At 35.2% G+C, this 26,239-nt stretch overlaps 1 protein-coding gene across 1 annotated transcript in view; it reads right to left on the bottom strand.

Moving 5' to 3' along the window:
• Window positions 1-26,239, bottom strand: part of MYO16 (myosin XVI) — a 262,514-nt gene that overhangs the window by 89,339 nt on the left and 146,936 nt on the right. The window contains exons 20-22 of the mRNA XM_005516607.2: window positions 17,191-17,263; window positions 7,463-7,615; window positions 6,661-6,861 (exon numbers count right to left, since the gene is read on the bottom strand). Coding sequence (XP_005516664.2) covers window positions 6,661-6,861; window positions 7,463-7,615; window positions 17,191-17,263 — 427 coding nt within the window. The remainder of the gene's footprint in view (window positions 1-6,660; window positions 6,862-7,462; window positions 7,616-17,190; window positions 17,264-26,239) is intronic.

Raw genomic sequence — 26,239 nt, 5'->3', positions numbered from 1 at the left:
CTATTGTATGCTTTACACAGGAAATGTGCACTCACTTAGATAATGGGTCCAGTATTATAAAACATACTTCTTATTGCCACTTCTATTTATTAGTTTCCTTTATCTTGCTTTGCATGATGACCTTTTGGGGTAGACAGTATGCAAACCTATATGCCTGTGTTAGTCAAAGGAAACAAGAGCTTCATAAAGTATCTGAGTAGCTGACCTATTTTTATTAAGAAAAAGAAAAAGAAAAAGAAAAAGAAAAAGAAAAAGAAAAAGAAAAAGAAAAAGAAAAAGAAAAAGAAAAAGAAAAAGAAAAAGAAAAAGAAAAAGAAAAAGAAAAAGAAAAAGAAAAAGAAAAAGAAAAAGAAAAAGAAAAAGAACTGTTCTGCACTACATTTTATTTCATTATAAGACATTAAAGTAAAATGGATTTGGATTTGCTTTCCTTCTAAATTTAAGTTCATAAAGAAAGAGAGTTTAACATAAGTCATAATGGGCATGGCCAAATATTCATCTAGGCCTGAATATTTAGGGAAAACTATTGAGGAGTATTTCAACTCTACCAGCCACCAGTTCCCTTCTCAGCTTTTAGGACTCTGCCCATGAAGGCACTCTTATCCTGCATGCTGTATCTCACCTTTGTGTATAGTATCTCTTGACTCACATTTCCTCCTCAGATCTCTGTTTCCATATCTCATTAACATTTCTAGCATCTTTTAAGACTTTGTGTCAAGTTGTTTCACTAAGTATGAAGAAAAAAATTCCTTCATTTTATTTGTTTTGAACCTGTTTTCTGATTTTTTAAGTTAGCATATCTGATTTTAATACCATAAGATCTACCAGACACAAGTAAGAGGTAGAACACCCAGAAAACAGGAAATTCAACAGATACACATAGAGCTGACTTTGGGAACTGCATATTCCTCTTATCTTTTTACATATTCTTGCCTCTTTGCTTCATTAATCATCTTCATGCCAGAAAATCAGAAGACTGTATGTATTTTCTTCTGAACAGAAGTATTCTCTTTCATAGGATCTGACTTGCTTAAGGGATTTTCTCCAAGCTCACTGGTTATCCCCAAAATATATTGGATACTTTATCAACAGGATCACCTTTACATATAGTTTTTGTCAATTCCTTAAAATACTCTTTTTTTGGGTAACTAATTTTCATATCTTGTGATAGGCCAAAAAAGCTCATGGTTAATGGCAGATTTGCCATGAACCCTAAAAAAAAGCTAGGAAAATGTCACTTGGAATATTAGGAAAAATTTATCTGCATTACAAGTTAAAAATGAAAATTTTAATATTTTAATAGCAAAATATAACTCAGAAACTCAGTTTTGCCTGTGTTGTAAATTTAAGGTAATAAGAAAATAATTAGTTCATGTAGCAAAAGAGAAATTTTTGAGAATGTGTCCAAAGAAAATTTAGTGCACAGAGAGACACACTTGTAGTTGCTAATTTTCTGCCAGTATTTGAATGCGAGTGATATGACTGCATGTACCATTTTTTAAAGGATCACTGGGTTTATCAACCTCCCAAAACAAGTCTTGTTAAGCAATGAGTGAGCTAAACAATTCTCTAGGCTGTCAAGTCTTATTCTAACATTCTGATAGAAGAGAATTTTGAAAGAAGGAAGTATTTAGAAACAAAATAGATGGGTAGGGGAAAGTGTTTTATCATTTTCTCCAGTAAGTGAAAATCCCAAATCAAGACTATTTAAAGAAAGAGAGAAAGAAAGGGAGAAAAAGCGAAACTGTCCTGCCTGTGTGAAAACAGAATCCATGTCAAGTATCCTTTATAGGCCTTGGTACAGTTTAGATTGGATTGATTTGATTGTTGTGTCTGGGGATTCAGCCTGGGGAAAAAATAGGGGAAATGAAAGCATCCTTATTTATTAATGCACCTCCTTTTGTCTTTTGATTTAGAGGTTCAGTTTCAGTGTCTGCCTGGGATATACAAGGCATTTATGAGAAGACTGCCCTGGTGAAGATGAGCTGACAGCTGAGAGGTGTTTTTGATATGCAGGTAGTTGAGAAATGAAAGACATTGATCTGCACTTTAAGGAACATTATGTGCACTGGTTTACAGAGCAAAGAAGTTGGTCTTTAGGTCTGGTTGGTTTATTACAGTACAAAAAGTTGAAACAGTGGCAAGGCACACAGCGACAAGGGGCTTATCTAATTTCTAAATTCAAGTTTAATTTAAACAGCAGAAAGCTTAAATTATGATAATGTATTATTCAGATCACATGAACAATGGGGAAAATAGCTCATTATCTCAAATACTGGTATGTTAAATATCACTAATAGGTAAAGCTGTGTCTCTTGGCACTGTGCTAAGAAAATATATTTCTGATTTACTTATTGATATGTTAATTCTTCCACAAAATTTTAAAAAATAAAGTACTCTGAGTCCTTGAGAAAGTTCAGTGATGGAAATGTTATTCTTCAAAAATCATGGCTATTGATATGCCTGATAGTTCAAAGATAAAATTCATGTGAAGCCCTTTCTTAAGTGAGAGCCAACAATATAAATATTAATGCTATCAATAAATGAACCTAGAAATTCAGTATTACAAATTCTTAGGATAGTTTCAGCTGATGTTCAGATGAACTCATAAAATGCTTTGCTACCTCAAGGCAAGTTTGCAGTGTGTAGTCTGTGCCTCTTTTCCCACAGACAGTCTCTGTGAGAAGCATCTCAGTATACCCACATTCATATCAGGCATCAGAAACAAAGCACTGCCCCAGATGAGCAGAAATTTTCTAGAAGAAATCAGACTGCCAGTATTCAGAGAAATGTGTTAAACAACTTTCTGATAAAGCCTTTCACTAGAATTATTTTTATTTTAGTCATAAAACACCTTAATCATTCTCTTCTACCTTCTGCCTGAACAAAACAGATAAGCTTTTCGTCTTACAGCACTCAGATACCAAGACATTAAGGAGCTCGTGGAAAAGACACAAAATGTGTCAAGGCATTGTAAGATTCTGTTCAGCTGTAAAATTAAAACTAGGAGATAAAGTAAAATACTTGATATGATAGAGTACAGATGCTCACAGTAGGCCTTGCTAAGCATGTGTTCATGTGTGCTCACAAGCAATATATCATATTGCCCATGCAGAAAAAGACAGATTTAATCTTGTTCAGGAATAATAGCAAAATTCAAAAGAAATGAGGCAAAATTCATTTTCTCTTTTCCACTGGATCATTCTGTCACATTTTTGAGAAACAATATTCATTCTCAGATTCCAATAAAATATCTGACCCCTGTGCTGATTTCTTCCATGTGCAGAAGTTAACTTGTACATCTTAGTCCTCCTTCTTCCCTCCAAAAAAGACAAGGAAATAAAAAATCCAAGTCTCTCAGAACGGTATCATACACACTGACTTCCTAGAAGTAATGATTCAGCCAGAAAATTAAGTATGGATTCCAAATTATTTGGATTTTTTTTCCTCCTTACATGTTACTTTGAGCCTCCTGTGCATTCTTTGTCTCAATTCAACACTGTGCTTTCTTTCTTTTGCTTCTGATGCACTCTCTCTTGTCCTTTTCTCTCAGTACTGCTTTTATGGAATAGTTTAAGACTAACTATGCTTGGATCAATAATATGGCATATTTAGTCTTAGGAAAAGTTGCTGAGCATGAAACTTAAGGGAATAGAAATTACCTCCCAATTCATGACACATTCAATTAAAAAGACTTGATAGTGGAAGAAAACATAATTTTTCTACTGTATCCTGACACAAATTTCACCAAATATGAACATATTAGAGGTCTTTAAAACTTCATGGACACATCTCTATCAGCTGTAATTGTCTCAGAATACAAAGCTAGATGTATCATTTTTGTTCACAAAAAGTTGTCTGTCAATCTCAGTTAAATATACATAAGTAGGTCTTTTCAGTGAGGAACTATTTTTAATAACTTCATTTTCTGGTTTAATTGCACTTCTGGCTTGCTAAAATAGCTACTGCAAGTCTCTGAGTAAAGAAATGAACTTAATTCATTCTGGATTTTGACCTACATCCATACACTACTGATGAAAACCCTAAATTACAAGGGTCATAAGTAGCTCATACCGCAGAATATTAGCTGGGGTTTTTTGGGGGATGGGGTTCATTTGGGTTTTTTGTTTTGGTTGTTTTTTCTTTTTTGATAATTCAGAGTATCTCTTTAACACTGGCAGTGAAGTAGATTGCAGTTACAACTGTTACCTAGAGAAATGTGGATGTCTGCCTTCACATTCTAACACAGAGCCTGCTGCATTCAGTGTGACCTCCTCCTCAACTGCCAGTCTAGACACATCACCTGAACATAAATGATTAACGCTAGAAATGAAGACTTTCATGTTTGATTACCTGTCACAATTTACTGGTAATTCTTTCTCTACCCTCTGGGTCTGATTCATCTTTCAGTTATACTCATGTAAATACAGAGAAGCTTCACCAAGTTAAAGGAGTAAAAATCAATGAAAAATTGTGGTGGTAATAAAATTAAGGCCCCTTGCTTTAAATCTGGAGATCTCTGAAGGCAACAATGAAGGGTAAGGTTGCTTTATACTTCACTTACATTAGACCCATTTAATTGATATCATAAAAATGGGTGTCAAAACCTGCCAAAGTATATCAATACTTTATATATGAAATTCTTAAGTTCCAATAAATCCTGATATATTTAAAAGTCCTTTAACATCCTTCATAAAGCATATATCATCAATGACTTCTATAAAAAGCTACTAAATGTAGCAATAGTGCAATCTGAAGAACCACATCAGCCATTTTAAGATCTGAGTTTTTTATATTCAGGTTCTCAACATATGAAGACATACTGGTCTCAGAATAAACTCAATTTGTGTCATTTAGTACAGTCATGCTATCATTGAACTTTTATATAAATGCATATCATGAAACACTGGCAATTTCAATCCATAATAGATAGATAACAGTCCCACAAGATACCAAATATGCAAGTGTCTATAAGGATTTAGCTCAATTACTATTGAAGCAAGGAGAGTTAAGCAGCTGAAAGAGGACTTTTCTGTTTTGGCAGGGCTAAGCATTTTACTGTTGTAAGGATGCAAAGAACAACCTGACTGGAATAGTTCCTTGGACAATGTAAATCAAAGGATCTCCACTGACTTCAAAAGAATGTGTGGATTTACATTACTTGGAGACCTGTCTATTTGTTCATGCTTTTAGATTAAATGTCATTACTATTATTAGGAAAAGGTCAAACCAAGTGTCTATGTTATAAGACAAAAATCTAAACAACCATGCAAGACTAAAACATGTGTTAATGAAAAGTGTCCTCTTTACCACTCACAGTTTACCTTTCAGAACTAGGCACCTTTGTCTTAACAAATCTTCTAAATTCTTCTTCAGAAAATGAAACAAAAATTTCTTTCTATTTGAAGAAATTTGCTTATTTTTCTAGTTGTAATTTTAATGTAGATGCCTTGCTTGTGCTTCCATGTCAAGTTTTGGGGTGTGGAACCTTTTTGAGCTCTTATGATTAATTTGTATAAACAGAGCAGCATTAAAAAGTACTTATGTAACAAGTATAAAAAAATTAAAGATTAAATTAGACATCTGAAGTTCATCTGAACTTCCATCACTTGAAGTCCTAGTAAGTTTCACAAAATCTTGGCTGTACTGTTATCTAACCACTGTGTGCCCACATTCCTATTGGTGGAATAGTGGAGTCCCAATAGTGAAGGTCTTCAAACCACTTAACTTTGGCAAATAATTTGATTCTAAGTACAAGGCCTTGTGATGAAAGAAGAACCTACAGGGAGTTATTCAGAGTATTTGGATTAGGAATTTAAACACTACTCAAATAGTCCTTTCCATAATGACGACATTTCTATCATTGGCCAGGAACAAATTTGCTTGCATCAAAACACAGCTCAAGACTTCCATCAGCCTCATTTACAAATGTGAAGCCATAAAATAGATCTGTCCCTATTTATACCACTGTCAGATTATCTAAAAAGAAATAAAATACTATCCCTTTAAACACATCTAACTTGCTTGCTTTGATTTGTACGTAGTTGTGGGGACAGTGTGAAAATGAAGTATTGGAAAGGGTAAGAAGCCTATTTAAAAGAAGTGGTTACACTATTCCTGTGAACACTGCAGAAAGGGGAATAAAAAAAATATTATTTTTACAGCCATGCTGAAAGACATTTAGCATGTTCAGTAATTTTTGTATGAAAAAAAAAATTATGACAACTTAAGAAAAAGTGGGGGTTCTGTTTTTGATTTTTTTCCAGATTCATGCTGGTAACCCAGGTATCTACATATATAGCAGAGGAGCTACAGGGAACCTGTACTGTCCTGGAACCACATCTGCATGCAAAGTGAAGCCAACTAAAATGGCATTAAACATTTATGCTGAGGGATCTGAATCACCTCCTTCTACATTAATTGCTTACAAGGAAGAAAAAATTTAGGAGCCAGAACTAGGTAGCCCATATCCTACATGCTGTGATGTAAGCTACACATTTTATACACTAGATATGGAATTGAGATTCTAAGTTGTCCTCTGAAAGTTTATCACTTGACAGTGAAATCCTCTTTATAGCCAGGAGTTGGAGAAGCCATGTAAAATTTTGTTTTGTTAACTTTTTTCATTACCTGCATGTAAATGATGTTCAAACAACTTACCCTCCCAGCATAATGCATAACAGTGAAGGTGGAGCCCAGATCCTTTGGGGCAAGGTTACCATTTCCATCTTTTGTGGAGGAATAAACTGTGTTTGTATCTGATGTATCCAGGTAAGACTGAATACGTTTAGACAGACTCTGTTCCACTGACCAAACAGATTGGCTTTCTTCATCTAGCATTGACAAAAAGCCTGATGGTTTCTGAAATGAAAAACAGATTTTTCTCATTTTATACAGGAGCAATAGAATTTCAGTTTTTCCTTGTAGAGTAACACAGCTAGTAATTTAGTAAACAGAAACATACATCACTTCAAAAAACAGGAAATATAAAAAAGATTGAAGTATTTTTGTAAGTGTTCAAGGCTGGTTCTTCTATAAGAAATGTAGGGAACAGTACTTCAGTTTCAGTTGCCAAAAATGTTACTATTGACGATCTGTTAGAAACTAATTGTGTTACTTGCTTCTTTAAAGTTGTCCAGAAACTAGATTCAGGCACTAAAGAAACTGTCAGGCTCATGCCACAGCCTCCTCGTCAGACCTACAGCACCACAGTTGCTATGCCACCATACACAGATGTACATACACAGATACACAGGAATCCCTACAGGCAGGGAAATTCTGCTGCATCTTCCTCAGCCCTGTTGTGTTAGTAAGCTCTGTGAGCCACTGAGCTGTGGCCTCTTTGGCCTATAACCTGGTCTGAAGATTCATAAATTGGAAAATGCAAGCAAAAATTTGTATTAGCCTAACATGCACAGACTGTGTATAAATATACATGGTGTAAAATGGGTCTGGAAACTACCTGAAAGAAAAAATCCAGGACTGCACTATGGTTACCAGGAGAATACACAGTTTCCATGGCAACTCCCTCTTGTACACATTCTGCTTGCTCTTGTAGGAAAAGCACTTCATTGATGTACTGGTGTATCTTCTCATTGGTCATGTTGACACACAGCTATTGTAAAATGAAGAAAAAGTGAGTATTAGACCTTTACTGGATAATTCATCAATATCGGTTTTACTGCACGTCTAATATCGAATTTGAAGAAATGTCAATCCACAATATGGCAACTCTTGGCATGCTGCAGATTTAGGAAGACCCTAGGGAAATTTAGATTTTAACAACTATTACTATTAAATTGGGAATACACAGTTTTCTGTCTTCACAGTTCGTTGTGAATTCCACATAAGAGTTATCAAAGATCAGCCTTATTAAATACAGTGGAATTTTACACTAATTCCATTGAATGGAGAAGGGTAACTCTACATATAAATTGGTATATTTAATATTCTTCTGCATTTTATATTCAGGAAGGTTATACAAATACAACGTGCTTTTAGAAAACAAACAAAACAACCTACATATTTGTTTAAGATCCTGAGTCTGTAGTTAGTTCAGTGCTAACAAAGACAAAACTCTATTTCCACATATAATGCCACTGAAGTCTAAAGCAGCTTCTGAAGAGCTTATTGTGTTTTACCAAAACTTATAAAACACCTAGGAATATTTTACTAGATGCTGCTCTCCATTTTATGCATATTCTAAGGGAAGGTTGTGAAGAAAATTATGTTGCATAGAAAAGTTCAATGTTTGGAGAGATAAATAATGTAGAAGCTTTTAATATATTTTCTTTGATTGCCTTACAGGATCTAAAATGAAACAGATTCACAGAAATCTGATTTTCAATTAAAAAACATGGGAATTTTATCAGCTTATTTGTGTGCTTTTATATTTTATTCAAAGTTCACCTGCTAAAATAAGCAAATATTTAATAACCTTGAGGAATAAATGTTTTAACTGCTTTATTGACATTAAAGTGGAGATTTTAGTTGAAAATTTGAAAACCTCCTCCAATGCTACATTAACTATGACTGAGAAATTAAGAAAACAGAAACTCCTAAAAGGGTGTAAGAACACTTCATATGAGGAATGATACAAGGAATGCCTGCATGCATTTTCTTTTCAGTCTAAACTAGTCACATATTTGTGTTGGCCAGCCATTAACTATATCTTCCATGAATAAAGTATGTAAAAGAAATTCTACCAGAAAGTCATATTAAAAGTATGAAATATTCAGAACAATCCTAAAATTACATGTCTTAACACCCAGATGAGGGAAGAGAACCCAAGTAATGTGTAAGAGTTGCCTGAATTTTCCATTAACACCTCCTGCTAGTATAGCCAACTTGTACTTGTTATACAATAAAATAGACTAGTGTGAAAAACAGCAAGAAGAAATGAGACAAAGCTCATTTTACAACCAAATGTCTATTAACTGTCTGTACTAATGCGTGTCAGTGCAGACAAAAGACAGCATTAAATAAAACAAATAATTCTTTAAAGTCAGATTTATAAACATTCAGATTGTTTTCTTATTTCATTAACAATAGATGTATACAACTGAGTTCCAGTATCTACTTATTTTATGGAAAAGACAGCTTTTCTTTTTAACTCTGTGGAAGGCTGATCACTTCTGTAATTCTAATTGCAAAATCTTTCCAGAAGCATGTTAACATTATTTTATAAGGCAGACAAACTTACACTTGGCAGAATATGGTAAAGCTTCAAAATGATGCATGCTGTATATATCTTTATTTGCAGATGACTTATTTAGAGAACCAGATCATTCAACTTTACAAAGGCATATTTTACAATAAGAAAAATTGTCAAAATCCCGATAAACTCAAGCTTACTTTTTATCATGAGCCAATCTCTTAAAATGCATTAAAAAAAAAATAAATATTTGAGAGCCTGATTGTGCAACAAAATTATTGAACTACACAATTTGAGATGAAGGACATCTTACAAAGATGTAATAAAAAGCATTGGCTTTAAGTACAGAAATAAAAAGGACTGTATTTTATTAAAACATCCATACATGATTGATTGCATGCATCAACATTTGTCAGCTGGACTGGCAGACTTGCCACAAAGCCACCAAGGTGCTGCAGACCAGAGCAGAAAGCAGCTCAAGCACTTGTACAAACTTCAAAGTGCCCCAAAGCTGCTCTCTCAAGCAGTGGCTGATAGAATGGCTCTGCAGAAGAAGAACCAGGAGACCAGCCAGGAAAAACAATACATTCTGATCAGATCTTTCTCCATTTCAGTGTTCTATACAACCTGCTGTAATAAAAAATAAAGGTAATAAAATGGATGCTTCAATTTAAAAGCTTGACACAGGTTGACATAATAGTTAAAGCAGCTGAAATGTAGAAATGGGATTAATATGAACTGAACTAGCTTTGCAAACCCAATTCATGTCTTCTAAGTATCATATAAAACAATGATGTACTTTCTGTCCAAAGATTTGAAAAGTTCAAAGAACCACACTTTTTAAAAATGTATTTAACTTCACTCATGTAACTTAGAAATAAAAGTAATTATAAAAAAAAAAAAAAAAACCAAAACAAAAACACCCTCAAATAATTTTTTTACCTGAAACAAATAATTGGGGAATACCTTTAAGGATTATATTTGCTTTTCTTAGCAGCATTACTTAACATCACCTATGGCACTTTTTGTTATTAAACACTGTTAAGCTATTCTTAATCTGCATCTCATGGGCTCCATATTATGTCTTCTAAATATTGCTCTTTCTACTAATATTTTTTTACTTTACCTCACTATCATGTCTCTGAAAATAATTAAGCCATATATCTGTCCAAGACTACTCTAAGAAGTCCTTTAGGATATTATTAGATGAAAAAAAACAATCCTTGTTAAAGTATTTAAAAAAACCAAACAACTCAAAACCAACCACAACTTGCAGCACCATCCAAATTGTAGATTTGAAAAATAATATTTGGTAAAAGCAATAAGTATTCCTCACATTAGACAGTATTAGCTTGATGTTTCTTTTACATTTGACAAGTTAGTGCCACTAAGTACACTCCAAATGAAAATTTAGGTAGAATACCAAAAATGTACTGTGTTCTGAAGAAAGAAAAGCACCCATGATTAAGGAAATGTTCCTGGTTTTCACTCTATTTAATTTCCAGGCTCTCATGTCTATTTGAAAAAGGCATTACCAAAGAAGGAAATATGTGGAAAGCAAATTTGGTGACTGTCAGTCAGTGAGGGAAAGATGGATGCAAAGACCCTTTGAAAGCTCATTTACATCCTTTGGTCATGCAGAAGGATTAACTCCCCCAAGGAATGTGTATTCAGAGCATGGAGTAAAGCTTACAGCTGTCATTTCAACACATCTATCAGGCCCTAAATTATGGGTCAGGATGATGAAGTTACAATGCCAAATTTAACCTGCAAGGAGTTGCCCTAACGTTTCTAAAAAATGTAATTTCTAAGATAACGAAACACAGAATCATCTTTTTTCTGAGTGTCCTGGGGTGACTTTATGATACTGGTATCCCCAATTGTCTGGTTTATGTTATATATTAAGTTCTGCACCTTTAAGACTGGCTTTGGGAGCAAGAGAGGGGGAAGAAGAAGCGCGCAGTTTGTGTTAAGGAATTTGGAGTTTTCCTTCCTAATTTGCCCTAAACTAAGACACTGAGGTTGGACTCAGAAAATATTTTTAAACCTAAGCTTAACTTAAGATACTTTTTCAGAAGTATCTTGAATCCTGTTCAACTTTGTATCTGCTACCCAAACATTTCAAAATCCTCCTCTTTATGTATCGTTCCCATCAGAATATTTCTAAGGAATTGATACAAAGCCAGAACCATTATATTTCTGCCTTCTTCTTTCAGGGCTAGTAGGATCTAACACAGATTTCTTGTTCTCCATGCAGCTCAGTAACAAATTCAGACACAGTCCTTCTACCTCTGTCAGAAGAACTTTAATTCCATGGAACACTGCGTCATCTCTAGGATCAGTTGCCATTAGTTGATCTGTGTTCCTCAAATAATGTAAAAGAGAGCCTGATGCTACATCAAAACTTTGCCTCAGGTTACTATCACTTGAGAATCCTTCCACAAAGGAGGGTCTGAAATGCTCCCCAAAATAGGGACAATTTCAATACAAAGTGGAATAGTCCTCCCCACTGTTTTTTGTACAAATGAAAGTATTAAACAAACAAGATAACAAAAAAACATGTTAACAACAATCTTTCCCTGAAAGAGTTTGGAATTATTCTGAAACTGAAATAGTTCTAAATTATTTATTCACTCATAACGCTGGCTAGAAATTAAGTACTATGGGATAAAAAAGGATGCTACTGTGGAAAAGTAAGGATATCAGTTAAATGTTGTTGTGCAGTATTTCACTAATCAATTACAAACTGAATCAAGCTGGGAATCTCAACTTTAGAAAAATTATTTTATTTTTGGCTAAAAAATGTCTACTGCATAAGAATAAAAAAAGAAATTATTTTAATGTCAGGTATATGACAAGCCAGCTTTAAAGTCAAGTAGCACTGGTTGTCCAGTGGCTGACTGGAACACTGAACTGATAATAGTGCCCTGCATAAATGGAAAGAAATGTGTGCATGGGAAGAAGACCAAAGAGACTAAGAGGGAAGAGGGAGGAGTGCACCCTGACAAAAGCCATGAAGAGTGTAAGATCTTCAGGAACTGGACTAAGGAAGAAAGTGAAACACAGGATTGCCAGGCCCCTGAAGGAAGGAGTAGGTTTTTACAGCCCTGCTCAGCTTTCCCTGGGGCCCCCATGCACTCCTTGCTGATGGAGTCCGGTCCCAGGTGATGCCATGGCAGTGCCAACTTCCAGCTCTTTCTCCAACTGCCTGTGACAGGGTCCCAGCCCTGTCTGGCTGTTTGCCATGTCAGGACTGCTGATGGGCACTGTCACTGGCCCTGGCTCTGTGCTCCATACTCCAGGGATGCTGCCCATCAGAGAGCGCATGGCCATCCTCTGGGTCCTCCTGTGGCCTGGCTCCCTGGTGCCAAGGATCAGCTGGTTCTTGCGGCTCCCAATTAGATTGTTAAAACCTTCCTCTGCATGGAGGCTAGTAAAACTCTGGCTTAAAAATATCACATCATATTTCCTTGTTAAAGACTCAATTAACATGGTAAGCACTTTCCACCGTGCTATGGGGAATAAAGAATACTCCAGCACTGGGAACTGCTGTGGAAGGTTCTGCTTTAAGTCCCTACATAGTAACAGAGCTCAGTGGGCACTAGCAGCTGCCTGTTCCACAGAGGTATGCAGGACCCTCCATCTATGCTCTGCACAGAAAAAAACAAAAGAAGGTTGATTTCTTCTGCATAGAACAAACTCTTGAAATGCTCTTTCAGACTGTCCAAATGTAAAACCCTGTATGTGACCTCCCATCTATTATCACTGAGACTGCAACGACTGTAGAAAAGTTACGTAATGTACCTTTTGTCTATTCATATCCATCCATCTTCAAAACAGGCAACATGACCTTACCTTCAGACTACTAGAAGCAGTCTAATGGCTGAGACAATGCACTTTAATGTAAAATAATCTGTTATGGTTGTTTTGGCCAGGAAATGTTATATGTCAAAAATGTAGTGTCAGCAGAGTTAACAACAGAAATAACATGCTGAGAAGTTAAAATGTACCACACCTAATAGTAAACATAGGTGAAAATTCCAACACAGTTGGGTTCTGTGACCTCTTCTGCTTCACCATAATGACTGAAGTAGAGTCCTGGTTGGGGCAATACTTTCTGCTCTCAGAGCCAACTGGCTCCTATTGCAGGAGATGTGCTGCACAGAGCTGCCATGGAAGCTGTGCCTCTCCCGGAGCTACACTGCATCACACAGAAAATGTGTGTGTACTTTAATGGCTATGGAGTTGAATGGGAGTCAAGAGACACTTGACTGTTCCAGTGACCTGCAGTACTAAATTGGATAAATCATTTATATTTCCTATTAAAAAGAATAATAAAAAAATTCTTTTACAAAAATTAAGAGACCTACAGATGTAAAATCCCATGCAAGAGCTAAACACATAATTTAGCAAGAATTAAATTCTTTCTTCAGTTTCTCATTTGAATTATATATCAGACGGGAAAGACTAGCAGCATTGTCCCTTTAACGTTATTGCTCTTTACTTTCTGTAGAAATGGACTGACTTTATGCAGGGGGAAGAAAAGCTACTCATACTCCTCTAATGTCTGGTTCTTCTGCTATAATACAATTTTCCTAGAAACAGCCAGAGGAAAATGGTACAGGCAACTCCTGCTTATTGCTTGTTATATTCATCAGTCATGAGTTTGTGGTTGAAAATATACTACCATAAGTATGAAGGTTGTAGCCTTCTTTGACTGTGTTATTTGGAACTGTGCTGTGAAGGAGCCATGAATAAGATCTAATCTAATTTTAAATTGTACTAGAAGAGAAGCAGACAGTCTTCTAGTTTTAAAAGGATGCAGAATAAACTGTAAATAAATACAGTCCTTCTCAAATAGGGAAGCCTGATAAAACTGACTTATCACTAGAAACTGCCCTTGATATTTTTGGTAGAGCACTCATATTTCCTGAAAAGACCACAAAATGAAAGCCATTTCTCTAAAGAACAGGAAACAGAAATTGTCCTCACTTCTGACCATGTTCCAGTGTGGTTGTACACAAAGCTCTTCTGACCCAGCAGGTATGCAGCTGCTCCAGGAAAATGTTGTTCCCAAGCTAATGATCACTGCTAGGAAGTGATTTTAAATTGTTATTAGGGCTAGCTAAAAGTGTATTGTAGTCATTTACTATAGCTCAGCTGACGAGCAGTAAAAGCAGTAACTCACTGAGTCCTGGTAATTCAGAAGCTTTCAGTCTTTATTGAGCAATGACTCCTTTAGACTGTGACTTCTAGAAACAGTATTCCCTGCCTTTCAGCTTTTAAATTTCATACCAAGAATCAAAACTCCCCTCACTCTTGCTTATTCCACACTTATTTACTTTTAATTTAGAATTACATGTCCCATTGTTGCTCTTACAACATACCACACATGTTCTATGCAATAAAGACTTACCAATACTCAAGCAAAAGGAAAAATGAACAGTTAATTAATAATGTTTTTAAAATTCTAATGCCTTCTTGTTTACAATGGTCTCTAAAAGTTTTCCCTCTACAAGCTGTCAGCCGCATCATTTTGCCTGCAGAATTTATCACATTCTTGGTGCAAGCATAATTCATCTTATTTTTCTAATTCTTTGACAGCTGTCTTCCTTTGTATTGCTCACAAATTGTTCCTAGACCAATTCTTCATTTGACTTTGATATTTCAATACTCTAATGCCTTGTCATTCCAAAACATACACTGGAGTAAACAAACAGTTATTCTACCTGGTTTATCCATCTCTGTTTGCCTGAACCATCTTCAAATACAGTTTATTAAAACCGACATGTGATTTACTATCTTATTGCTTTCTTAATTATGATATTAAACTATCTACTGGCCTGATATACAGCACCAGAAAGATTCACACAGATATTTTGAATGTCACATGTTTTGAGCAATCAGGAGGTTTTAATTTTTATTGAAAAGAGTCATAATTTTTTTTTTCCAAGAAAGCAGGAGAACAGATATCAAAGAGTGCACAAAGAGTGCCTTATCATACGCTAATTTGAAAAAAAAATAATTAAAAAGGTTAATTTTCCCTAAGATTACTTTTCTAATGACATTTTAAAATACGCTAATCTAAATGTGATTAAAAAATAATTTTTATGGCCCCACTACTGTCTGGTTGTAACATTTAATGATAACATTCTGCAGTCACAGGCCTTGACACTGGGCATGTTTGCAGACATGATGCAATGATTTGCATGAGGACCCTATCTGGGCTAACAGGACTGTTTACTGTTTGGGTTAACGAGCCCAGGCAGAACTCTGAACTTGAGTTCTTCTGCTAGAGAGCTCCTGCTGTGAAGTTCAGACTCCTTGGGGTAAGTTCATTATTAGTAAGTACCACAAGGAGATACAAACTGCGTCTCTTCACTGATACTACAATCTACCACTTCAGGAATCAGGTATGTTAATTACATTATGGAGTTCATATAAAAAAACTTTCACTTCTGCTTTGTCTTTTCAGGAATGCAGTTAAATAAGTCCTGATATTATGACCCAAATTATTATTTAATATCATTCAGCCCAAGTGGAGGGACAGTAAGTGTCTCATGAAATACACTTATTTATAAAAAAAAAAATAGAAATGCAAATATGAGTTTGAAATTATCATGTTTGCTACACAGAAATAATAAAATAAATTCCTTTTTACTCATTTTTCTTAGATCTTGTATTTTGTATTCAAGCACCTTTTGCAGTTATTAAGCAGAAAATTACTTACCCCAGAAAATAGAATTCATGGTATTTCATGATGTCAATTCAGATATTTTACGATTTTCATGATTAAAAAACCGGTGCAGAACAGAGTCAAAGGAAAGTAACCAGTAACTCCCAAGATGAATCCCTCTCTTTTGAGAAGCATTTAAACTGCATAGAATACTTCATACTTATTAGGCAGAAAGCTTATGGATTCTTTTTTATTTCATATATTCAGTCTGTTAAAATGTTATTAATTTTTCACTTTCTATTTTCCCCTGAAGGTGGCATTCACAATGAGTAAATGACTAGGAATATTTCAACACATCAATAGTCCTTAATCCAGCAAATGTTTAAACAAAGGAGAACTGTAACAGCAAAAATAATTTTGTGAGAGGGAAACTGGAATTGATTTTATTGCCTTCTTACATGCTCTTTTGAAGGTACAGGTAAACCTATTTTGTGCTTTCAAACATTTGGAAATCAGGTAGCAATGTAAACATGTTATACAAACTGAACTCACTAGAAAGAGGAAGCTGAGCCATAAAACAATGGACTGACTGGGACAAAGGGGAAAATCCCAGTTTCAAACAATAGCAAGTCCTTTGTTGCTGCTGATACCTTCTTGATTCTTTTCTCTGCTTTGGTTTTCTTCCTCTGCATTACAGAATGAATGAGCAACTGAACAACCACTTAAACACCTCTTTGAGTGTGTTGTGTAGAGTCACTAATGCTTTCTGAAATATGTAATTCACAAGAGCTCTGGTGTTCAGTGATTAATGTTGAAGGCAGGCAAACATCTTAAAGAAAGTTTGATATTTAAAAGGATTTTAAAACATTAATTGACATAAATTACAATTTATTTTGAATGAATGCAATTCAATTTTTTTGAAAAGTCACATGTTGTAAAGTCAAAAAGAGTTGCATCTGCCACTAATGGCACTTAGTATAATGAAGCATTTTCATTTCATTTTTTCTCCAAGGCACATGAAGACCTTTTGATTTTTCTTCCAATTCAGTGTATTGTCCTTCTGCTCACTGATCTAGTTGAAGTATAAACACCACAAGCATGAAAACAAACAACACTATTTCCCTCAGATTGTCTTTCAGTGCTAATACTACCCCTCTTCAAAATCACAATAGATATTTACTATATTATTTTAAAATTGTCAACAACTGTACAAAACCCAGCATATAATTCATACACAAATAGGTATAATGGGAAAAAATATTTAAAGAGAAAATTTTCACCTTCATGTATTCCGATCAAAACTAGTTAATTAGAGAAATAACAACAGGTACAGTAAATTCAGCAAAGCATCCACACTTGCCTGTTCAAAAGTATTCTTTTGAAATTCTTCAAATCCAAAAATATCTAATACTCCAATTTCAAACACCTGGTCACTGGGGAAAAAAAAAGATATTACAGATAATAAGAATTCAAGCAAGTGAATAATACATCTGTTGTTTCTGACAAGAAGTATTTCTGTTCTAAGACAAAAGTAGGCTGTATTTCAAAAACATGGATGAAATACACAAGTAGACCATGTATAGAACAGAATCAAAATTCTACTCACAACCTATTATACTGAACAGAAATAAAAAAGCAGGGTTCAGGATTGCTTTAGCAGCTATGCTAATAACTAAATTTGTAAGAGGAGGAAAAATCTTAACTTCCTAAAGTCCAGACTCTAATCATGTATGTACCTATTTTCTGGATAACATCATGGATAACCATTTTGGAGAAGTTTCAAAATGCCTGGTTGCATGCAGTTATCCATTCCTGTTTATATTTCTTTGGCAGCCAGAATGGATTCTACAGAATGTACTTCAAGGGAAACCTGTTAAATGTGAGTCCTCTCTGTGTCAGCATCAAGTAGAATTTCTGGGCTCAGGCTGCCCAAGAGGCTGCATGCCCCAGGGGAAAGAACAGTCAGGGGTCAGGCCTGAAGAAGGCAGATGTTGCTTCTCTGTATAAATAAAAGAGCAGTTGTTGATGTTGCATCTAATTTGTCATGTCACTGCATGCATTCAGGGAAAGGATTTTATTGCAGCCAGGTGGAAGGATTGGAAGGATCAGGGCAGAGCAGTCACCTAAGATTTGGACAGAAGAAATGGGGAAAGGACAGAGGTGTTGCTATTCTGTACTTGGAACTGACTCATTGTGAGCGTGATCTGGAGAGGAAACTAAATTCACTGCAATGAGCAAAATTAATATTTTGGGATATTCTGTTGCCTACTTTTCAAGAATAGTATTGCAGGCTGCTTGTTCTAAGAGACTTCCATTTTTATTTTTTTCTCCATATTCCAAGTTTCCTCTATGTCTAAATCTCTGTGCATATCAGGCTATAGATGTACAGGAGAAAAAGGTGAACCGCTCTTGAAGTATATGAATATAGTTCCACTTCAGTCATTGTAATCCCCACTGTGTCATTAGACAAAGATCCAGCCCTCAAAATAAATTCCTATAGAGCAAAGAAACAAACTAAAATAATTTGAAAAAAAATGCATATTACAAAACAAGCTGGGGAAAAACAATCTCAGGGGCAAGCAGAGCCTTTTTCAGAAATCATGCCCAAGAAGTTTGTCTTCATTTCAAAAGAGCACTAGTTCAGTGCACTACTGATTGTCACAAGACTGGCTGTGTGCGTAAATGTCAGACATAGATTGTTACATAATAAATCTAGTCCAGAATGGCTTTGTTGGGCAGGGGAGGTTATCGGGAGGTCGATTTGCCTCCAAGGGAATTTCTACAAGAAAAAGCATAAAGCAATATCACCACCTCCATCTCTAGCAATGAATGCAATTTAAATTGGGTTTTAAAATGTAAGGCACATTCACAACTGCTCCTGATTAGAGATGGGGGGGTGTATATTCCTTGTCAGAACAAGCTTTCAACAAAATCTGTCCATTTATAGAAAGAAAAATTAAATGTTTAAAAACAAATTACCTCAGAGAAATGTATATTGAAAATCCACAATTATAATTTTATTTAAATGTAATTTGGAAAAAAAAAAGTGCTTGTAATTTCAGAATACTTGATAGGTTTTCACTCTGCTTTTTTTTCCTCTTCTTTTTTTTTCCAATTTTTACTCAGCTTTCCTTATAGCAAGGCAAAACATGAACTCTTGTGCAACATTGTACAACAGCTGAAATATTGCATTATATTTCTCAATTTTTAAGAACTACTTAATACAGAAGAAACAGCTTATCCCCTCTCTGTCTGACTCAATTAATAATTTGAGACTGGTTTGTTTACATCCCAGTTGAGTCCATGACTGTTATGTTGTCAAATTAGTCTCTCTTACTTTCCCTCAAGGAATATATAAACATTTGCATTAGGAAAAGACCAATACAAACTGATTTAATGAATTATTAAAAGACAAAAGCAGGTCCTAGCTTCCAAAACTCTGGGTAAAAGCTTTAGCAGCCAGCTTACTGCCCACTTCAAATAGCATTCCTTATCAAAACTGTGATATTTGTGACAAATATACTGGCTTGCTAATATACTGGAGATGCATTTGTTTACAGAAAAACATGTAGTCTCAGTGTTTTTATGAACTTCTCTTGATAATTTTGGTCTTGTATTATTAGGAGATGCACACATCACATTAAAAGAGCTGGAGGTTTTACATAATTAATATCTTGCCTATAGGGCAAGTATAACAACACTAGGCTCTGTATCCTCTACAATAGTGACATTTTACTATTACATTGTGCTATTTATATGCAAAATCTCTACATCTATGATAGTAATTTTCTGTACTAAATTATTGCTCAGATTTTGAAAACTAAATAACAACTGAAAACACAACATCCAAATTAAAAACATTGCTTTATATGTGGTATCCAATTACTTTGTTCTTTTAATCTTTCTTCTTGTCTTTCTCTTTTTCATATCACTTTTCTTGCCAGAAGGAAGGTCCATAGATGTTTCTACTGGCTAGCTGTCAATCATATTAATTCCAGCAAAATTACTTTCCTTAAATAATCATAGCAGAGATTCCCAAGGCAAAATAAAGCATGAATGATTCCATGTTAACAAATGAAAAGGCATGTCACCACAGTCTAAAAGAACAAATATTAGAAAAAGTCACTTTTTGTTCTGAAATATTTCCTTATTTTCTTATTTTATGGTTACTAATCATCACTGATACATTTCTTTATTTTGTTTCAGATATTTAATATTTACTATATATAACTAAAAGAATTATGGTTTTAATGTGGGATGAGACTTTGATTTCAAGTTTGAAAATATTTCCCAGAATAGAAAGCAGAAAAAAAGAATTTGCTGATGTTTGATGAACTTTTTTTTTCTCTTATATCAGCATGCAAGAGTAAACACTGAAGAAAAAGCAAGGATGTTCACTATAAGTCATTTTGGTTTTCTGATACATTAAACAGTATTTCAGCTCATGACATTTTACAATGTCTCCAGCTTTGCCTTTTTTTCCTGAGAACACATCTGTAAAGATATCCTTATAGACTAGAAATAGCCTTTTGATTTTGTACCCTTAACAACTGCATTATAAAGAATAATTATAAAAATTATAAAATTATAATTTTATAATTATAATATTATTTATACATTATAAAAATTCCTGGCAACTATAAAAATAATACACATATAGAAGACATCATGTTTGATAATCTATCACCTTGGCAGACATCTTGTGTTCACCATGAGATGCTCTCAAACCATTTGCCATTCCTGGCAAGGTAAACAGAACTCCCTTTACAATACATCTGACCCAATGCTTCAGACAAACCTACAGAATGTTATTTATTCACTTTTATTCCAGTGCAGAGGGTTCTTAGCTCCAAAATCAAGAGGGTCCATTCCTTTTGTTATCTTTTGCAATCTGCCAGCATAAAGCAGTGAGATCAATCTGTTGTGGGAGGGTGACTTTATGTGCCTTTTCATCTGCCCAAGACACAACAGCTCTTGCTCTTCCTTCAACTTCTGCCAGTAATGAGGAAGGCTTATGTCTGATCTGGATAAACTGGAAGTGATACTGATTAATGAGAAAATATTTCTCTGATTAGATGAAGTATAGAGCTTAGCCTTCAAATAAGGTCCTTCAGAATACTAATTAAGAAGCCCTAAGTTTTCCCAGGGGAGCAGATTATACCTGATGTCACAAACAGAAGCTCTTGAAGGTAATAGGCCAAATACTTCCAGTCAGATATGATGTTCTTCATCTCAATTACTAAACAAAATTAGTTTCTGAAACTTTTGAGGGAGATTTTTCAATAGTACAAGATTTTTGCTGAGATTTGGTGTCATTGCCATGTCTCTCAGGTATCTTTCTCAACAACTGTAATTTTTCTTTTAATATTACCTTACCCAGAGATGCATATATAGAGGGTGTCTGGACACACCAGAAAGAAACACTGGCTCCATATCTGACAAACAAACTCATTTTTTGAGGGATTTGACAGTTATGGCAGGAAAGAAGAAGTATATTTGCCAATGCACTCAAGATCTATATCTCTTTCATTATCAGCACATACTCCTCCTCAGATCTTTCAAATAAAATTTGTTCTGTGCTTTAAAAAAATTGCATTATCTTGTTAAATGACATACTGTAAATTATCCAGAATTAAGCAATTTTCAGATTATGGTATTTTGCACCATATTATATTAGATGTTTTGTACTGCTTGTCTGTTTTAAAGATTTCCCTACCTACACATATAGAAACAATTTTCATTATGCTGTGGGTTCAGGTTTTGAACAGGAAGTTCCTTTCCCTCCCTCCTGCACTCTCAGCAACTTTCTATTGAGTTCACTAATAGATAAATAAATATTTAAGGGTATTTTTTCTGAAGCTGGGAAGATTTCTATTCCAGAATATCTTGTTCTATAAATCAGATAATGTACTAAGGATTTTGAAAATGAGACCTCTGAGATCCTTCCTTTGCCCAAATAAGTGTTCCTACTGGTGCTCTTTGGCACTATTTGAATTTTGATGGGTATGGGTATACAGTCAGAATATAAAAGCTTTCAGAAACTACCTCTTTAGAAATATTCTGTTTGATCTATGTGCAACAGAAATCTATGGCTGTCCTGGTGATATGGACAGAAAGCATGACTGAATGGCAGCTTGCTTTGTTTGTCTGTAATGGTACCAAATAAGAATGTTAGAATGGGTTGGGTTGAAGTGACCACAGCAGGTCATCTGGTCCAACCTTCCTGCTGAAGCACGGTCATCCCAGAGTACATGGCACTGAACTGCATTGAGATGGCTTTTGAATACCTCCAGTGAAGGAGATTCCATAGCCTCTCCGGGCAGCCTGTTCCAGTGCATGGTCACCCACAGTAAAAAAGTTGTAGAACATGTGCAGGTAGAGCATCAGCTTCTGCCTGTTGCCTTTCATAATGTTGTTCAGCACCGCTGAGCAGAGCCTTGGCTCCACCCTCTTGACACCCTTCCTTTAGATTTTTATAAACTGAGATGAGGTTCCCCTCTCAGTTGTCTCTTCCCGTGACTAAAAAGGCCCAAGTCTCTCAGCATTCCGTCATAAGAGAGATGCTCCAGTCTAAATCATCTCTGTAGCCCTCCACTGGACCTACTCCATGTCTCTCTTCTCCTGAGAAGCCCAGAACTGGACAGAGTGCTCCAGATGTGCCTCACCAGGGCTGAGCAGAGGGGCAGGATCACCTCCCTTGACCTACTGCCAGTGCTCTTCCTAATGCACCCCAGGACACCATCAGCTCACTTGGCCTAAGGACACACGGCTGGCTCATGGACAGATGGTTGTACACCAGGACATCCAGGTACTTCTCCCCAGAGCTGCTTTCCAGCAGGTCAGTCCCCAGACTGTACTGGTGCAGGGGATTGTTCTTCCCCAGGACAGGACCCTGCCTTTGCCGAATTTCACAGTTCTCTGTCCATCTCTCCACCCTGTTGAGGTCCTGCTGAAGGGCTGCACAGGGTATTGGCCACTCCTCACAGCTTTGTGTCCTCAGTGAACCTGCAGAGGAGGCACCTATCCCACCACCCAGCTCATGTATGAATAAGGTAAACAATACTGTGCCCAGTAATGGACCCTGAGGGTGACTGCTAGTGAGAGGCCTCCAGCTAGATCCAGGCCCTCTGGGACCTGCTGTTCAGCCAGGCTTTATCTACAAAATATTTATCAGCTTTTTATCAGGTTTTATCTACAAATAGAGAAAATCTTTTCTAACTAGCTGATAAAACAACATGCCTTTAACTTAGTAGCAGGCAGGGAACACAGTATCAAGATTTTCTCAGGCCCACACACCTAATTAGCTTGTTTTCCATGAGACATGAAAAACAATATTTCACAAGAGTTCACACACATTCTTTAATCTCCACAAAGAAAAAGCCCTCTTGCAGAATGACTCAGGAATTGTTAAAACATTACCTTAAGTCATTTCATTACTCATTTGAATCACCAGATCCAACTTTGCCAGCAAGCAAACAATTGCATTGAAATGCCACATTAAGACAACCATGAATCTACAAAACTGAAAATCAGCATGCTTATCTGAATGGAAGTAAAACAGAGTAAACTTTGAAGAGTTAAGAGTCTTAGGAAGAAATTCACTGAGATTATTTTGATAATAATAAAATCAGTAGAATAGGAAATCATTATATAGATGAGTGAAGACAAATATCAATAATTTAAAAAAAAATAATTATAAGCACCTGTGAGAAATGCTAATAGCTTTCTTCTAATCCCACTTGAGGGGTCAATTATGGCAAAATAATTTCTCCACAGTTGATTTTTTAAAAATAATATCAGAATTAATAAAGTAACAAATTTCAGATCTTGCAATCAGTATAAATTAGTATGGGTTATAGTTTAGTTAAAACTTAGGGTTATAATTTAGTTAAAACTAGACAAAATTATAAGTTTTTATGGAATAGAACAACATTTCCAAAGGTGTATTATCTCACTTAACAACATCATTAAAATTCTTGCTCTCTACTTATGAATAGTATTCCAAAGTAATGAGTTTGCTGGATTCTGGCAACACTTTTTATTCTCTGTACGTCATATTTTTAGAGCTTGGTCTTTGCAGATTTTCACAAATCACCTCCCCTTTGCTTATATCTAATGATAATCATTCATTTTATTTTGTCTGAAACCTATCACAAGCTTTTTGTTAGTAAATATAAATCAAAATTAAAGACAAAAATCATGTATTTCCACCATAAAAGTTAAATATGGATAACCGGTTTCCTAACAAAGGCTAAGAAGATGCTTCTTTCAGAGTTACTAAGCCAAGAAATCTAATTTTATTGCTTCATAAATTCTCTCTGAAGTGTGATTTAAGTACAGCTAAGCTGCCTCACAACAGAACAAGAGAACTGAGTTAGAAACCTTATTCCAGGTTTCTTATGAAGGCCTCATACTATCTGATAAGTAGTAATTCTGTCTATTTCCAACCAGGGAATAAAGTGTGGCCTGGAATGTATCAGACTTATGTAGTCACATAAGTTAATGTTTTTGGTGGATCTTTCAGTAGAGGTTTATTAAAACTGCACCAAACTGGAGATATAATGCTCCTAACTGATAGTTACTTGGATGTATTTGAAGTAAATCTGACTCACTAAACACAAACTCATTGCAGCAATCCAGCTTGCATCTAGAACTATTCTATGCCTTGATTTACTCCTCCAGTTTAAACAATATGACTAGGCTGAACAAAAAAAAAAACCAAACCAAAACAAAAAAACCGAAAACAAAACAAAACAAAAAACACAACAAAACAAAAAAACCCCAAACAACAACAACAACAAAACTGTATGTGGGCTACTTCAACTGAGGTTTAAATATCAGTGAAAGATGATCAACCTTATTTCCACTTAATATAAGCTATTTATCTTCAAGTTTGGAAAGGAAATGAAACTAGTTTTGACCTGATAAAACTTAGTATATCTTATCAGTACTGCCAATTAATCCTGAGCTGGTTAGCTTTCTATAACCAGACTAAATGAAAAACTGCCCCTTTTCAAGCATAGGTATAATACATGGCCAAAGGAGACTATTGCAAACTCCTCATTTCTGGTACATCAAACATCTCTCCTGTTTTAGCTGGGACTTACAACCTCACACAGTGTTCACTTTACCTCACAAGTAGAAATAATTTAATGAAGAAATATTTTCACATGGTAAAGATCACCTTTTCTACCTAGTGATTTCACTAAAAGGAGACTACAAGATAGACAATATGCAAACATCTTTGACTTTCATTATTTGAAAATCCTATTCTATCTAAAAATTATATGCTTATATTAACAACGGAAGTACACAACACCCTATTCTGAAAGAATGTAAGATATCAAATTGTAAAATTACACACTGAAAAATTATTTCAAATAATTTTAATAGATTTTTAATGTATCAATTCTGAATTTCTTTCTCAACAATCACTACAAAAAAGCTCACTGTAATTAGAAATGACTGAGCTGGATTGTTGTCTGTCACAGACATGCACTGAGCTAAGCCTCTGTTCCATAAATCCCAGGAATGAATGAGGAAGAATTGCTCATGCTACTGCCCTTGCTTATTATATACAGAGTATGTCAAATTAGGCCATGGACTGGAAAATTGCTCTAGCTTAGTGTCACAAACAGACAAGTAAAATCTCTGCATATTACTTCTGTTTGCCTTCAGAAGGAAGTGAGACACTATGGTGGTTCATGTATAATGACAGATTTTAGGTACAGAAAGCTGAGTTATTCAGGCATGGTACCTTTTTGCCTTAGCTACACCCATAGAAAAGAAAAGATTTGTCACTAATTGGTCTATGAATTGGAATAAAAACAAGATTGTGAAGTCCTCAAACTCTAAAAGAGGGCACCTTGTAAACACTTGTCCTATGCCACAGAGATGATATAAAGAAAACACCCTTATAAAAGTTCCACATCTGTCATTAGTGGATTACCATTTACTAATAACTCCAAGTCACTTGTATTTCATGCTCATGAGAGCTCAACTGAGCATATGAGCTGTTGAACTTTGATTAAGTTACATGCATATGATCATCTAATTAGATCTACTGTCTTAGTTTGTTACTTTGATTCTACTGAGATTTCATTTTTGTTGTTCTTTCAATTTGTTTCTTGACTGCTCCACTGATGCACATTAATTAGCATTCATTTTTCCAAGAAACCATGCTGGATAGCAACAGAATTAAATTTAGGAGATGCCAACCTAGAGAACATTCTTAGAACATTTAAATCAGCTAAGTTTAAACATTCATTTGAAGGCCTTTGAATAAAATTCTGGTTTTAATACCCTGTGCTAAGGTCACTATTTTGGGAAGAAAGAACAAGTATGTTCTGCATTAAAAACCAAGCAGCATTTTTCATGTTGAGTGACTTAACTCATTCTATATTGTCAAG

The sequence above is a fragment of the Pseudopodoces humilis genome, chromosome 2 (genome assembly GCF_049639895.1).
Source record: "Pseudopodoces humilis isolate 2021_Gansu_Grassland_sample_001 chromosome 2, ASM4963989v1, whole genome shotgun sequence".
NCBI classification, from domain to species: Eukaryota; Metazoa; Chordata; class Aves; order Passeriformes; family Paridae; genus Pseudopodoces; species Pseudopodoces humilis.
This window is presented reverse-complemented; position numbering and strand designations above follow the sequence as displayed.